Source organism: Palaemon carinicauda, chromosome 45, assembly GCF_036898095.1.
Source record: "Palaemon carinicauda isolate YSFRI2023 chromosome 45, ASM3689809v2, whole genome shotgun sequence".
In the NCBI taxonomy this organism is placed as follows: Eukaryota; Metazoa; Arthropoda; class Malacostraca; order Decapoda; family Palaemonidae; genus Palaemon; species Palaemon carinicauda.
The window spans coordinates 24,893,522-24,905,879 of NC_090769.1; the positions used below are offsets into that span (position 1 = coordinate 24,893,522).

The 12,358-nt window shown below is 35.6% G+C and overlaps 1 protein-coding gene across 1 annotated transcript in view; it reads right to left on the reverse strand.

The window, feature by feature from the left end:
- Window positions 1-4,135: 4,135 nt before the first annotated feature.
- The window catches only part of LOC137634932 (wee1-like protein kinase 2), an 8,554-nt gene continuing 331 nt past the window's right edge, over window positions 4,136-12,358 (reverse strand). The window contains exons 1-5 of the mRNA XM_068367494.1: window positions 11,881-12,358; window positions 9,285-9,557; window positions 7,621-7,845; window positions 6,833-6,990; window positions 4,136-5,447 (exon numbers count right to left, since the gene is read on the reverse strand). The exon at window positions 11,881-12,358 is cut by the window's right edge and continues 331 nt beyond it. Coding sequence (XP_068223595.1) covers window positions 4,837-5,447; window positions 6,833-6,990; window positions 7,621-7,845; window positions 9,285-9,557; window positions 11,881-12,358 — 1,745 coding nt within the window. The 3' untranslated portion in view covers window positions 4,136-4,836. The remainder of the gene's footprint in view (window positions 5,448-6,832; window positions 6,991-7,620; window positions 7,846-9,284; window positions 9,558-11,880) is intronic.

Below are 12,358 nucleotides of genomic sequence, written 5' to 3' on the forward strand. Positions count from 1 at the left end.
AATTAGGATATCGATTGTTTTCTTTATTTTTAAATGTTTGCTTTTTTAAGATTATCCAATTAACTGCAATTTTGGAGCCCATAAGTCCTTCTAAAAAGTACGTGTCAGTAGTTGACTGTCATGGATTCCGTTGTGCGGACGTGCAGTGGTTGTTGCTCCTCATATTTTGAGGTTATTAGCCTGTTTTATGTGTCACCAACATTCAACATCTGATTCTGTTTAAGGTAAGTGAACTAGTTAAACAAAATGTTATGAAAATATTTTCTGATTACGCTTTTAAGTTTGTATGGTTGATAATCAATGCCGGGGCTAATGCGCGTAGTGAAACATGGCCCGCTTGCCAGAACATAGGAGCAATGAGATCATGTTTAATCGTGAGTGAAGTGAGAATAAGACAGAGCAAAAAAAAACAAAGCAAAAAAATAAAAGAAAAAATAGTTCAATGAAGTCACGAAGTATTCGTAAAATAATACAGACTGCTAGGCCTACAAATGACTAGACTCTATAGAAAACGGGATGGAAATCCCGTTTTCTATGCGGCCCGGAAGCGTGGCCAGCGAGTCTGGTAATGATAATAATGTCTGTTGGATAAAAGATGTTTACATACAAAAAAGACTCAGTCCAAGCCCATGTGGGAGCAGAGCTCTTCGAGCAATAATACAACTAAAATAATATGTGTTTTGATCGTGTTTTATTACTATTACTCAATTTTGATTGCTTTAACATTTTTTTTATTACGGTGATTGGTGTGTTTAGGCTAGACAGCTTCTCTTATTTTACCATTTTTCTGTGCTCTCCCACCCAAAAATCCCGATTCCCTACTGTAGAACCTAAGGCTAAATTCTTTTAATTAAGGACATAAATAAACTACAAGAGAAGTAATGAATACAAAATATCTCAAGGTTGGTAACAACGTTAAAATATATCTGTCATATATAAACTATGAAAAGAAGATTTATGTCAGCATGTTCAACATAAAAACATTCGTTGCCAGTTTGAACTTGTGAAGTTCCACCGATTCAACTGCCTAGTTGGTTTGGAAGATCCTTTCCCAATCTGACTTCTTCTTTGTCTGCATCCTTTCCCACTTCTATGTGGGGTCGATGTTTCTGGTCAGCTTTCTCCATCTACCTCTGTCCCACACTTCATCACCGGTTAATCCCTTTGATCGAAGGTCATCCTTGATACAGTCCATCCACCTTCGCTTTGGTCTCCCTCTCCTTCTTGTTCCCTGTACCTCCATTTCCATCACTCTCCTCCCAATATACTGATCATCTCTCCTCATGACCATACCACCTCAATCTATTTTCTTGGATCTTATTTGATAGTTTTCTAACTCCTGTGGTACACCTAATTACTTCATTCTGTATCTTATCTCTTCTTGTCACCCCAGCTGGATTAAAATTTCTATAGAATATTGTGTATTACTGAACCTTATTTGCAGGTCTGACTTTTAGAATTAACTGCATAGTGAGTAGCCTACTACGTAGGCCTACAGAATGGATATGAAGTTGAACCCTAACAAAAAAAAAAAAAATGTATTCTAAGTAGGTAAAAGACAGTAGCTCCTCAATATTTAGATCTGCAGTGACACTGTCCTTTTAACTGTATACAACTCATTTAAGTTTCTAGCTGTGATTTTTTTTATTGAAATTTTATTTCTAAACACATTTGGTCTGTTTCTCTTTCAGTTGCTCAGAAAATACCCTTTGCCTATCGGGTCTTTCAAGTTTTTTTTTTCTTCTTTTTTTGACTACACATACACCGAATAGTCTGGCCTATTCTTTACAGATTCTCCTGTCCTCATACACCTGTTAACACTGAGATTACCAAACAATTGTTCTTCACCCAAGGGGTTAACTACTGCACTGTAATAGTCCAGTGGCTATTTTCATCTTGGTAAGGGTAGGAGAGACTCTTTAGCTATGGTAAGCAGCTCTTCTAGAAGGACACTCCAAAATCAAACCATTGTTCTCTAGTCTTGGGTTAGAATTCTCTTGCTTGAGGGTACACTTGGGCACAATATTCTATCTCATTTATCTTTCTCTTGTTAAGGTTTTCATAGTTTATATAGGAAATATTTAAATGTTACTGTTCTTAAAATATTTTATTTTTCCTTGTTCTCTTTCCTCACTGGGCTATTTTCCCTGTTGGGGCCCCTGGGCATCATGCTTTTCCAACTAGGGTTGTAGCTTAGCTAGTAATGATAATGAAATGTTCCAACTCTTTGTCTTTGTTTCGAGTTTATTCTTATGTTTGATCTTCAGCTGCTGACTCTATTCTTAATTTGTTGGACAAAAATTTGCAGTCCATCGAAAATCTTACTCGGGATCTGGATATTAATCTCTAACACAGCTATTCAGTCAGTTATGTGTACATGTTGCCTGAATTTTTCATAATTCTGATCAACTTTTGTAGTCAGTTTCCACTGTACCATCCTGTACGTAGTGCTAGCTATGCAGTTAATTCAAAGTCATGTAGTCTCCATCATAAGGTTCAATATTTCATAATTATGGTAAGCAGCTCTTCTAGGAGAAGGACACTCCAAAATCAAACCATTGTTCTCTATTCTTGGGTAGTGCCATAGCCTCTGTACCATGGTCTAACACTGCCTTGGATTAGAGTTCTCTTGCTTGAGGGTACACTTGAGCACACTTTTCTATCTAGTTTCCCTTCCTCTTGTTCTGTTAAAGTTTTTTATAGTTTAAATAGGAAATATTTATTTTAATATTGTAACTATTCCTAAAATATTTTATTTTTCCTTATCTCCTTTCCTCACTGGGCTATTTTCCCTGTTGGGGCCCCTGGGCTTACAGCATCCTGCTTTTCCAACTAGGGTTATAGCTTAGCATTTAATAATAATAATAATATAACAAAAGTATTATTCCACCTGTTACTAGATTGAAGAACGATCATTCTAATCTAGCAGCTGAATTGGTGGAACTTCATTAATTCAAACTTGTTGCAAATGCATTTTCGTTTAACAGATTAAGGTGTACATGTCTATAATGGTCAGCCTATTTCAACACTGTTACCTGTTAATTATTACTTACTTCACTGTTTGAGCATCCAGAGTTTCCAATTAGGGTTTATTATTATTATCATTATTAATTGCTAAGCTACAACCCTAATTGGAAAAGCAGAATGCTATAAGCCCGAGGGCTCCAACAATCGCAGTGAGGAAAGGAAACAGGGACAAATAAAATATTTCAAGAACAGTAACATTAAAATGAATATATAATATATAAACTTTAAAAAACTAACAAATTAAGAGGAAGAGAAATAAGATAGAATAGTGTACCCTCAAGCAAGAGAACCCAAGACAGTGGAAGACAATGGTCCAGAGGCTATGGCATTACCCAAGACTAGACAACAAAGGTTTGATTTTAGTGTCCTAGAAAAGCTGCTTGCCATAGCTAAAGTCCCTTCTACCCTTACCAAGAGTTAAGTCCCCACTGAACAATTACAGTGCAGTAACCCTTTGGGTGAAGAATTTTGTTTATGTGTTGTTGGGTGTGAGGACAGAGAATATGTAAAGTGTGTAGGCAAAGGGAAAATGAACTGTAACCAGAGAGAAGGATCCAATGTAGTGCTGTCTGGCAAGGCCAAGGGTAGTCTTTCCCGGTACCTTAGGAATTGGTGTTTTATTCCAGTTAAGTTCTAATAAACTTCTTGTCAATATCCAAACCTTTGTCACTAGTAAAACAATGGTTTGTTTTTCCTAAGCAAGCAGTTCTTAAACCACACCCAACTTTTAAGGTACTCTTTCAACATAAAAAAAAAAAAAAAAATGGTTTATGTAATAACTTAATCTGTGGGGGATAGATACGTAACAATAAAGGATTCCTATTTAAAATGTATTGTAAACCTTTATTCATTAAAAAATATATTGACAGATGTTAAGCAATTTACACAAAAAAACAAAGAATTTGGGTACTCTTTCATGAGCAACAATATTGTCACAAAACTTCAGTACATTTGTTCGTCAAAATATCCAACCCAACATTTTGGAATCCCCACTTTATTTGAAAAGCCTAAAATCCTTCTACCTTAATTTACAGCCATGAGCACATTGCTTAAAAACTGCATTTCCAAACTTCATAAGCAGTAAATGGAAGTACAATGAAAAACTATAAAATATTCATATAAAATTTATTTATACAAAACAGTACAGGAAGGCAAAAACGATCACAGTAGACGGAATGTCTTATTAGAAGACAAGTTTACTTTATTGAAAACTTTGTGACATGGCTAATTGAAACGCCAATTCTTCCATGCATTAAAAAAAATGACCATGGATACATAGCAATATGTACTGAAAAACAATTGAAAATAAAATACTCTTTTACTCGAGAAACTTTACAATTACCCTAGAAATACTAGATACAACTACTATCACAAAATATAAGGCACATATATTCAGATTTTATTAATGTATATAAAACAAAAGGAGTTGGCAGCAGAGACCAAAATAATGAAGTTTGTTAAAGGATAAGGTTATTTTTTACTTTAGTTAACTGCAAAAAGGGTATAAATTAAATTGACACCTATACACAGTACATCTTAGTTGCTTTTCTAAAAAATAACAGCTGCAAGATGTCAAAAAAAGGGTAAAATAAAAAAGGAAAGCAAAGTAAATACATAGATAAATATACCTATACAATTGCCGACTAATTCTCCGTAGATATGAGCACTGCACGAGTACAACCCCATGCAAAGACTAGAACCACTTCACAGCAGGACTTTAGCATTCGACCACCAGGGGAAGAATGCAAAGAAGTCCAGACTATATATAAAATAAAACAAAAATGATTACATGACTAATCATTACTCGAGTCAGAAATCACTGGTGCTCAGACTTCTGTTCACCTTTTTCCCTATTAGTCTGGAATTTCTAGTGGTAGGTCCTGATCTTTGGGAGGGAAACTGAGGAACACCGACAGGAGCTGGTGCAATTCCTGCCAGCACTCCCGATGCTACAGCAGCTATTGTTGAAGCTACTCCCGGAGTTAGACTTTGCAAACACTTGGCTGCTTCTTTCAACTGTCGCGATAAAATCTCATTCTTCAGCCGCTCTGCGTTGAGCTCACGACGCAATTCTGTGCGTGACATGCTTGTGGGAGGGCACAATGCAGGATGATTAACCAGCTGGGCAGCTGTGGGACGAGCAGCTGGATCGGCATTGACCATGTGTTTCAGCAACTTTTGAAATTCCATGGAATACCCAGGAATGTGCTCCAATTCACCATTACGAATATTATGCCATTCTTCTCCATTGAGGGGCAGTGGTTTTCCCCTCGCAGCTTCGTACATGGTGAGTCCCAGGGCAAAAATATCTGCCTTTTGTAAATGACTGAAGTCGTCCTGTAATATTTCCCGAGGAAGATACCTGCAATCTCCTTCTTCCACTTGAGGATTCAAGATTGATGTTACATGACCCAGGTCACCTGCAATTAAAGAGAAAATATTACTAAAAATATTCATAAATAAATATATACCTAACAATATTAGAACCTATTTTCTTTGTGCCAAAAGCCACCAAAACACCTTACACGAGGAGGGAAAGAAAAGACAGCTATATAGTACTACAATCAATGCAAGTACAGTATCTGTGAAAAGTAAAGACCCAAGATTTATAGGAAACTATACCAATACATGCGTAACTGCTAAACAGCCAAATATTATTGACTGTTTAGGCATATTATATAATGTGCATCTCACTGACACTGTAATTCTCTTTCTTCATATCCTTCCATTGAACCATGTACTAATTTTGTTGGAAACTTTATAAAATGTAATAAATCAATATAATTTCATATCTAATAATTTTGTTATGTAAATTGGACTTCCAGATTTGTCACTTGAGGAATAGATATGTTATCCAAGGATAACTTTACATGAAACAAAAACTGTTCTAATTGAATTGCATTACTTCACTTAGTAGAACTTGGTAATTTGAAGGTATTCAGTACATATCGCAAAACATTTTTTGACTGTCAGGTACTATTCCTGTTATTTTGATGGCTCTTCTTAAAATATTTAGATATACATACACACAAACACAACCCTCGGTGCTATTATAGTATGCTATCTACCTTCGAATTTCTACTATAGTACGGTATCTACCATAAAGTATGTTATCTACCGTCAATGTTAATCCTCCTGTTTGATGAGGATTATCAAACAGATTACTTACCACCAGTATGTTATCCTCATTGGACTTTAATGATAGTTTAATAATATTTATTGGCAGGACAACATTGGTGTATAATTATAAGCAGTTTATAGGTTAGGTTAGGTTATCAAGTCGGTAGTGATCCTCCTTATTAGAGGCAGATTAGCAAGTAGACCGTATCCTTAGGGACTGATGGTAGGTATCATACTATAGTCAGAAAGGGGTGTTAGATAGCAAAATCGGCAGTAGATAGCATACTATAATAGCACCCAACCCTCCCTACAGGTTATTTCTATTCCCTTCCCCTTACCCCAGGGATGGGGATTGCTAAGTGTGCCCAAAATTAAATATGTACTTGACCTTTATGAAGAGATACATTCAATACCTTGTATCTTTTATTCCCAAACTAATTTACGTTAGAATTGATGTTAATAACACAATGTCAAGGCTAGACTATACTGTACTGCAATGTATGACTCCTGTTTGTTCCTTTTGAACCTAAATAAATTACAGGACAAACGTTCCTTTGAGGAATCAGATAAAATTAAAATGCTTAGATCATCAAAAGCAAGATAGTCTAAAGAATCTATTAAAAATAAAAATACAACTACTGTACAAAATGAACAACAACAAAATTGCTTTCAAACAATAACTTACCAATTTTGTAAGTGACTTCTTCGATGTCCTCCACCTGTTCATCTTCAAAACCATCATCGGCTGAATCTTCTCCGGGTAACTTGACTTTTTGTTCTCTAGATATGAAAATGTTGGCAGACTTAATGTCCATATGAACAAGCTGTTGGGAGTGAATGTACCTGTTGAAAAACAAATCAAGACCGGATTAGAAATAGAATTTTAACAAATGTCTGCAATTAAATCTATAAACCAAATGGAACTGTGGATAAATACTGTAACATCACGTCATTTCTGGCTATAGTTTAAACAGGAAATATTTATCTTAATGTTACTCTTCCTAAAATATTTTAGTTTTCCTTATTTCCTTTCCTCACTGGGTTTTTTTCCCTGCTGGGTCCCCTGGGCTTATAGCATCCTGCTTTTCCTACTAGGGTTGTAGATGAGCAAATAATAATAATATGGCTACTGTACTGTAATGTTACTTTTCTTAAAATACTGTATTTCATATTGTTCATTATTTCTCTTGTATTTACTTATTTTCTTCCCTCACTGGGATATTTTTCCCTCTGTTGGGGTCCTTGTTCTTAAATAATAATAATATGGCTACTTTACTGTAAGGTTACTTTTCTTAAAATATTTCATTTTGTTCATTATCTCTCTTGTATTTACTTATTTTTTTCCCTCACTGGGCTATTTTTTTCCCCTGTTGGGGGTCCTTGGGCTTATAGCATCTTGTTTTTCCAACTAGGGTTGTAGCTTAGCTAGCAATAATAATCATAAAAAGGATTAAACAATTAATCAATACTTACTTCAAACCCTTCGCTGTGTGAAGTAAAACTTGTTTGATAAAATTTTCATTGAGTCTTCGACCAGTTCTTCTACAGTTCTCGACCACATCGGCTAAGGAGCCTCCATTACAATACTCATTTTGGATGATCATGTGATCGTTTTCTGCCCACGCTGAGTAGTACCTAACGACATGGGGGTGTTTACCCAGGACAGCATGTGCGTATACTTCATTTAGTGCTATTCTCCTGGAAAAGAAAACAAAATATCAATACTAGCCTTAGAAAGTCTGTTGCTAAGGAATACAATTAGCAATACTAGCCTTAGAAAGTCTGTTGCTAAGGAATACAATTAGCAATACTAGCCTTAGAAAGTCAGTCAAGTAAAAATGTCAATACTAGCCTTAGAAAGTTTTTAAAAAGTAAATATATCAATATTAGCCCTAAAAAGTCAGTTGTTAAGTACAAATATCAATATTAGTCTTAAAAAGTCTGTTTTCAAGGAGTCCAATAATCAATACTAGCCGTAAAAAGTCTGTTGCTAAGTACAAATATTAATACTAGATTTAAAAAGTCAGTTAAGTACAAATATCAATACTAGCCTTAAAAATCTGTTGTTTAGTACAATTATCAATACTAGCCTTAGTCAGTCAAGTACAGTTGTCAACACTAGCCTTAGAGTGTCTGTTAAGGAGTACAATTACCAATACTAGTCTTAGAAAGTCTGTTGTTAAGTACAAATGTCAATAATAGCCTTAAAAAGTCAGCTGTTAAGTATAAATATCTCTAACAGCCTTAAAAAGTCAGTTGTTAAGGAGTACAATTAAGCCTTAAAAAGTCAGTTGTTAAGGAGTACAATTAAGCCTTAAAAAGTCAGTTGTTAAGGAGTACAATTAAGCCTTAAAAAGTCAGTTGTTAAGGAGTACAATTAAGCCTTAAAAAGTCAGTTGTTAAGGAGTACAATTTAGCCTTAAAAAGCAAGTTGTTAAGGGGGTACAATTAAGCCTTAAAAAGTCAGTTGTTAAGAACAATATCAATAATGACCTTAAAAAGTCTGTTGTTAAGGAGTACATTTATCAACACTAGCCTTAGAAAGTCAGTTGTTGAGTACAAATATCAATATTAGCCTTAGAAAGTCAGTTAGAAAGTACAAAATATCAATACTAGCCTTAGAAATTCAGTTGTAAAGTACAAAATATCAATACTAGCCTTAGAAAGTCAGTTGTAAAGTAAAAAATATCAATACTGTCCTTAGAAAGTCAGTAAAGTACAAAATATCAATAATAGCCTTAGAAAGTCGGTCGTAAAGTACAAAATATCAATACAGTACTAGCCTTAGAAAGTTAGTCGTAAAGTACAAAATATCAATACTAGCCTTAGAAAGTCAGTCGTTAAGTACAAAATATCAATACTAGCCTTAGAAAGTCAGTAAAGTACAAATTATCAATACTAGTCTTAGAAAGTCAGTAAAGTACAAAATATCAATACTAGCCTTAGAAAGTCAGTAAAGAACAAAATATCAACACTGTACTAGCATTAGAAAGTCAGTAAAGAACAAAATACCAATACTAGCCTTAGAAAGTCAGTTGTAAAGTACAAATATCAATGGCCATAAAAAGTCTGTTGTTAAGTACAAATATCAATACTAGCCTTAGAAAGTCTGTTAACAAGCATAACACCATACTTACTCATTCACCGATCCAGCGACGGGCTTGAGAGATTTCTTGATGGCATAAATGCAACCATCCAATCTATGCCTACATTTGTACACCCCTCCGAATTCCCCTTGGCCAATCAACATCAACTCCAGAAATTCATGGTTATATCGTGAAACGTTCGCATCTTGCATGGCTAGTCTCTTCGTAGGTCGGCCAGTTTCATCCTCGCATTCATCACAGGAATCATCACAGTAGAAATCATCAAAACTAGTGTCCATGTCGGTTGTTGACATTTCAGTTTCCCTGTAAACAAGAGATGAGGATCGATTAAAATGATGTATGTATAAATATCCAAAAAGGGAAAATCCTAAAAGTAAATTAAGACATTTAGAAGTGACATGAGATACTAACCTAAGACTTATCAATCATGAAAAATGATGTGTTAAATATATGGCGAATTTAATAAGTCTTTGTAACACCTATTTCAGAAGAGACCATTAATATCTGAATAAAAATGGCATGTCACTAAATTTACACCCCTTGCTACATCCCTCATGCTTAATTGTGCTATTTTCCCTGTTGGAGCCCTTGGGTTTAAAGCATATGGCCTTTCTAACTAGGGTTGTAGCTTAGCTAGTAATAATAATAATGTCACTAGGGCTTCATTGCAGGTACCAAATTCTTCAGAGCTTCTTATTGTGTCCAATACTTATGCTAAAACCACAATAGAAACTTAGGCCAATTTTAAAATACAATGTATTTACTTCTGGAAAAAAAATAAATGTAGCTGACTATACAGGGTTCCTTTCATTAAACTTGTATAAAAGTTTATAGAAGTCTTTTATTTACTTGAATGTAAGGGGTACCATACAATTCACGTGTTTCTATTTAATAAAGGGTACAATGCACCCTTATCAACATTTATTAGTGTTAAAGAATTAAGTTGCCTTCCCTTTAATGTACTCCAAAAAAAAAAAAAGCTTTGTACCAGTGCTTTTAAGAAAATTTACATTCGTTGCTTGTAAAATCTCATAAAACTCTCGATATATACATACATTATACACACACACACATATATTATATATATATATATATATATATATATATATATATATATATATATATATATATATATATATATATATAAATATGATTATTATATACAGTAATTTTTAGACAAAATTAAAATAGCAAGAAAGACTAAAGCAATATTAATGCATGTAAAATTTATTCCTATTTATTACTGAAGTTATCAAACCCCCGAAAGTATTGATGAGTTGGGAAACTAAATCCAATAATGGTCTTGACAGACAAAAAAAAAAAATACTAGTTACGGTCATTTAGTTATCTAATTTGCTTCCATGCTTAACTACCGAGTTGATAGACTTCGAGTCGTTTAAAAATAGGATTTTATTTTCCGGCTAATTTCTCATTCCTTACAGTAATAACCTCCTTTGCTGCGAAATTAATGTTGGTTTAACGTATAGGCTGTCTACATTTTGTATCAACAATCAAGAACATGGAAATTTAAATATCATGGTTAACTGCAAGATTCGAAAACGAGAGAGAGAGAGAGAGAGAGAGAGAGAGAGAGAGAGAGAGAGAGAGAGAGAGAGAGAGAGAGAGAGAGAGAGAGAGAGTGTGTGTGTGTGTTGAACGCCCCACTGATCATGACAACAGTAGGCTTTTCAAAAAACAGTAAGCTCTGATGAGAACTAAAACTCGTCACTAAATTTTACCATTATTGCCAATTGTCATGAGAATGGGTAGACATGGAACAGACAAACGTCATAATAATACACATCTTGCATTACTAAATTGAACTGGAATGTGGAGAGGAGTATTTTCACATTACCCTTTTCACCACACCGGTCCGGATACATGACGCGCATAGCAACAGAATTCTAAATCTTACTATACATCTATACATTCTCATTACTATCTTATACGCTCTACCTGTACATGAACATAATAAGCGAATCCTTAATATAATAAACTGCATAACGGTACACGCTAACAATAAATCCTTTAGGTTATTATAAAGCGACTGAGTAAAACGTTAACTAGCAACCGCATGGCGTGGTAAGACCAGTGGGCCACCCTTCAGATTACATTGAAGATGGTCAAAAATTTTGCCTGGTAAAGTTCTTTCTCAATCCCTCTGTCCTCCCTCCCCCCTTCTCTAAGCCCTCACAAATGTCAATCTATATATAGCGGAAGTTTTGTCATTCTACAAGTTGCAGATACTGTGCGTCATTCTTCAATGTGCAGATACTATTACTAAACATTTAAACAAAAATGGGTAGCATACTAGCATGAGTCGAATCATAGCCTGCCAAGTCCATATTGTATACCCAGTACTTATTACCGGTATATACCAGTATGAGGACTCGGTTCCTCTACTGGTCTGTGATAGGATTTAGGAGCTTTGGATTGACAGTTAATAGATTTTTGAGAGAGAGAGAGAGAGAGAGAGAGAGAGAGAGAGAGAGAGAGAGAGAGAGAGAGAGAGAGAGAGAGATTCTTGTACTGGTTATACTGATTAGGAACGTTGGAATGACTTAGTGAGCGAGATGAGAGATGACTTAAACATGATCGTTAGGTTTTTTTAAAAAACACCACTTACCCCAAGTTGGCCTCGTGATCCCTGCGCGACCTTGTTCTCTTTCTTGAGGATAACAGCATCCCAGATGGGGTGAAAGGATTAATATTGGCTACCTCCCTGACCTTACTTCTCGCCGAGCCATTGCTATTCGTGCTGCCTCCGCATCCGTGCTGGGAGGAGAGGACCACGGCGCTGGCAGCAGCAGCAGGTGGGGAAGGAGTGACGGGCGTCGTGTTATTCCACGAAGCAAGTGTTCTCGCCCTTGCTGAAGGGAATAGTCTCGTTCGGGATACGGGTCTGCTGTGATGAGAGGAAGAGTCGCCTGAAGATGCCGCGGAAGTCGTGCTCTTGAGCAATAGCGTTTTCGGAGTAGCGGGAGAGTCGAAGAGCCTCAACGCTCGGATTTTTTTATACGGAGGCGATTCTAGCGTCGGCGCTGTCGTGTTGTCGATCGTAGGGCGGACGGCAGGTCGTAAGGCCTTTCTCGGACTAAACATAC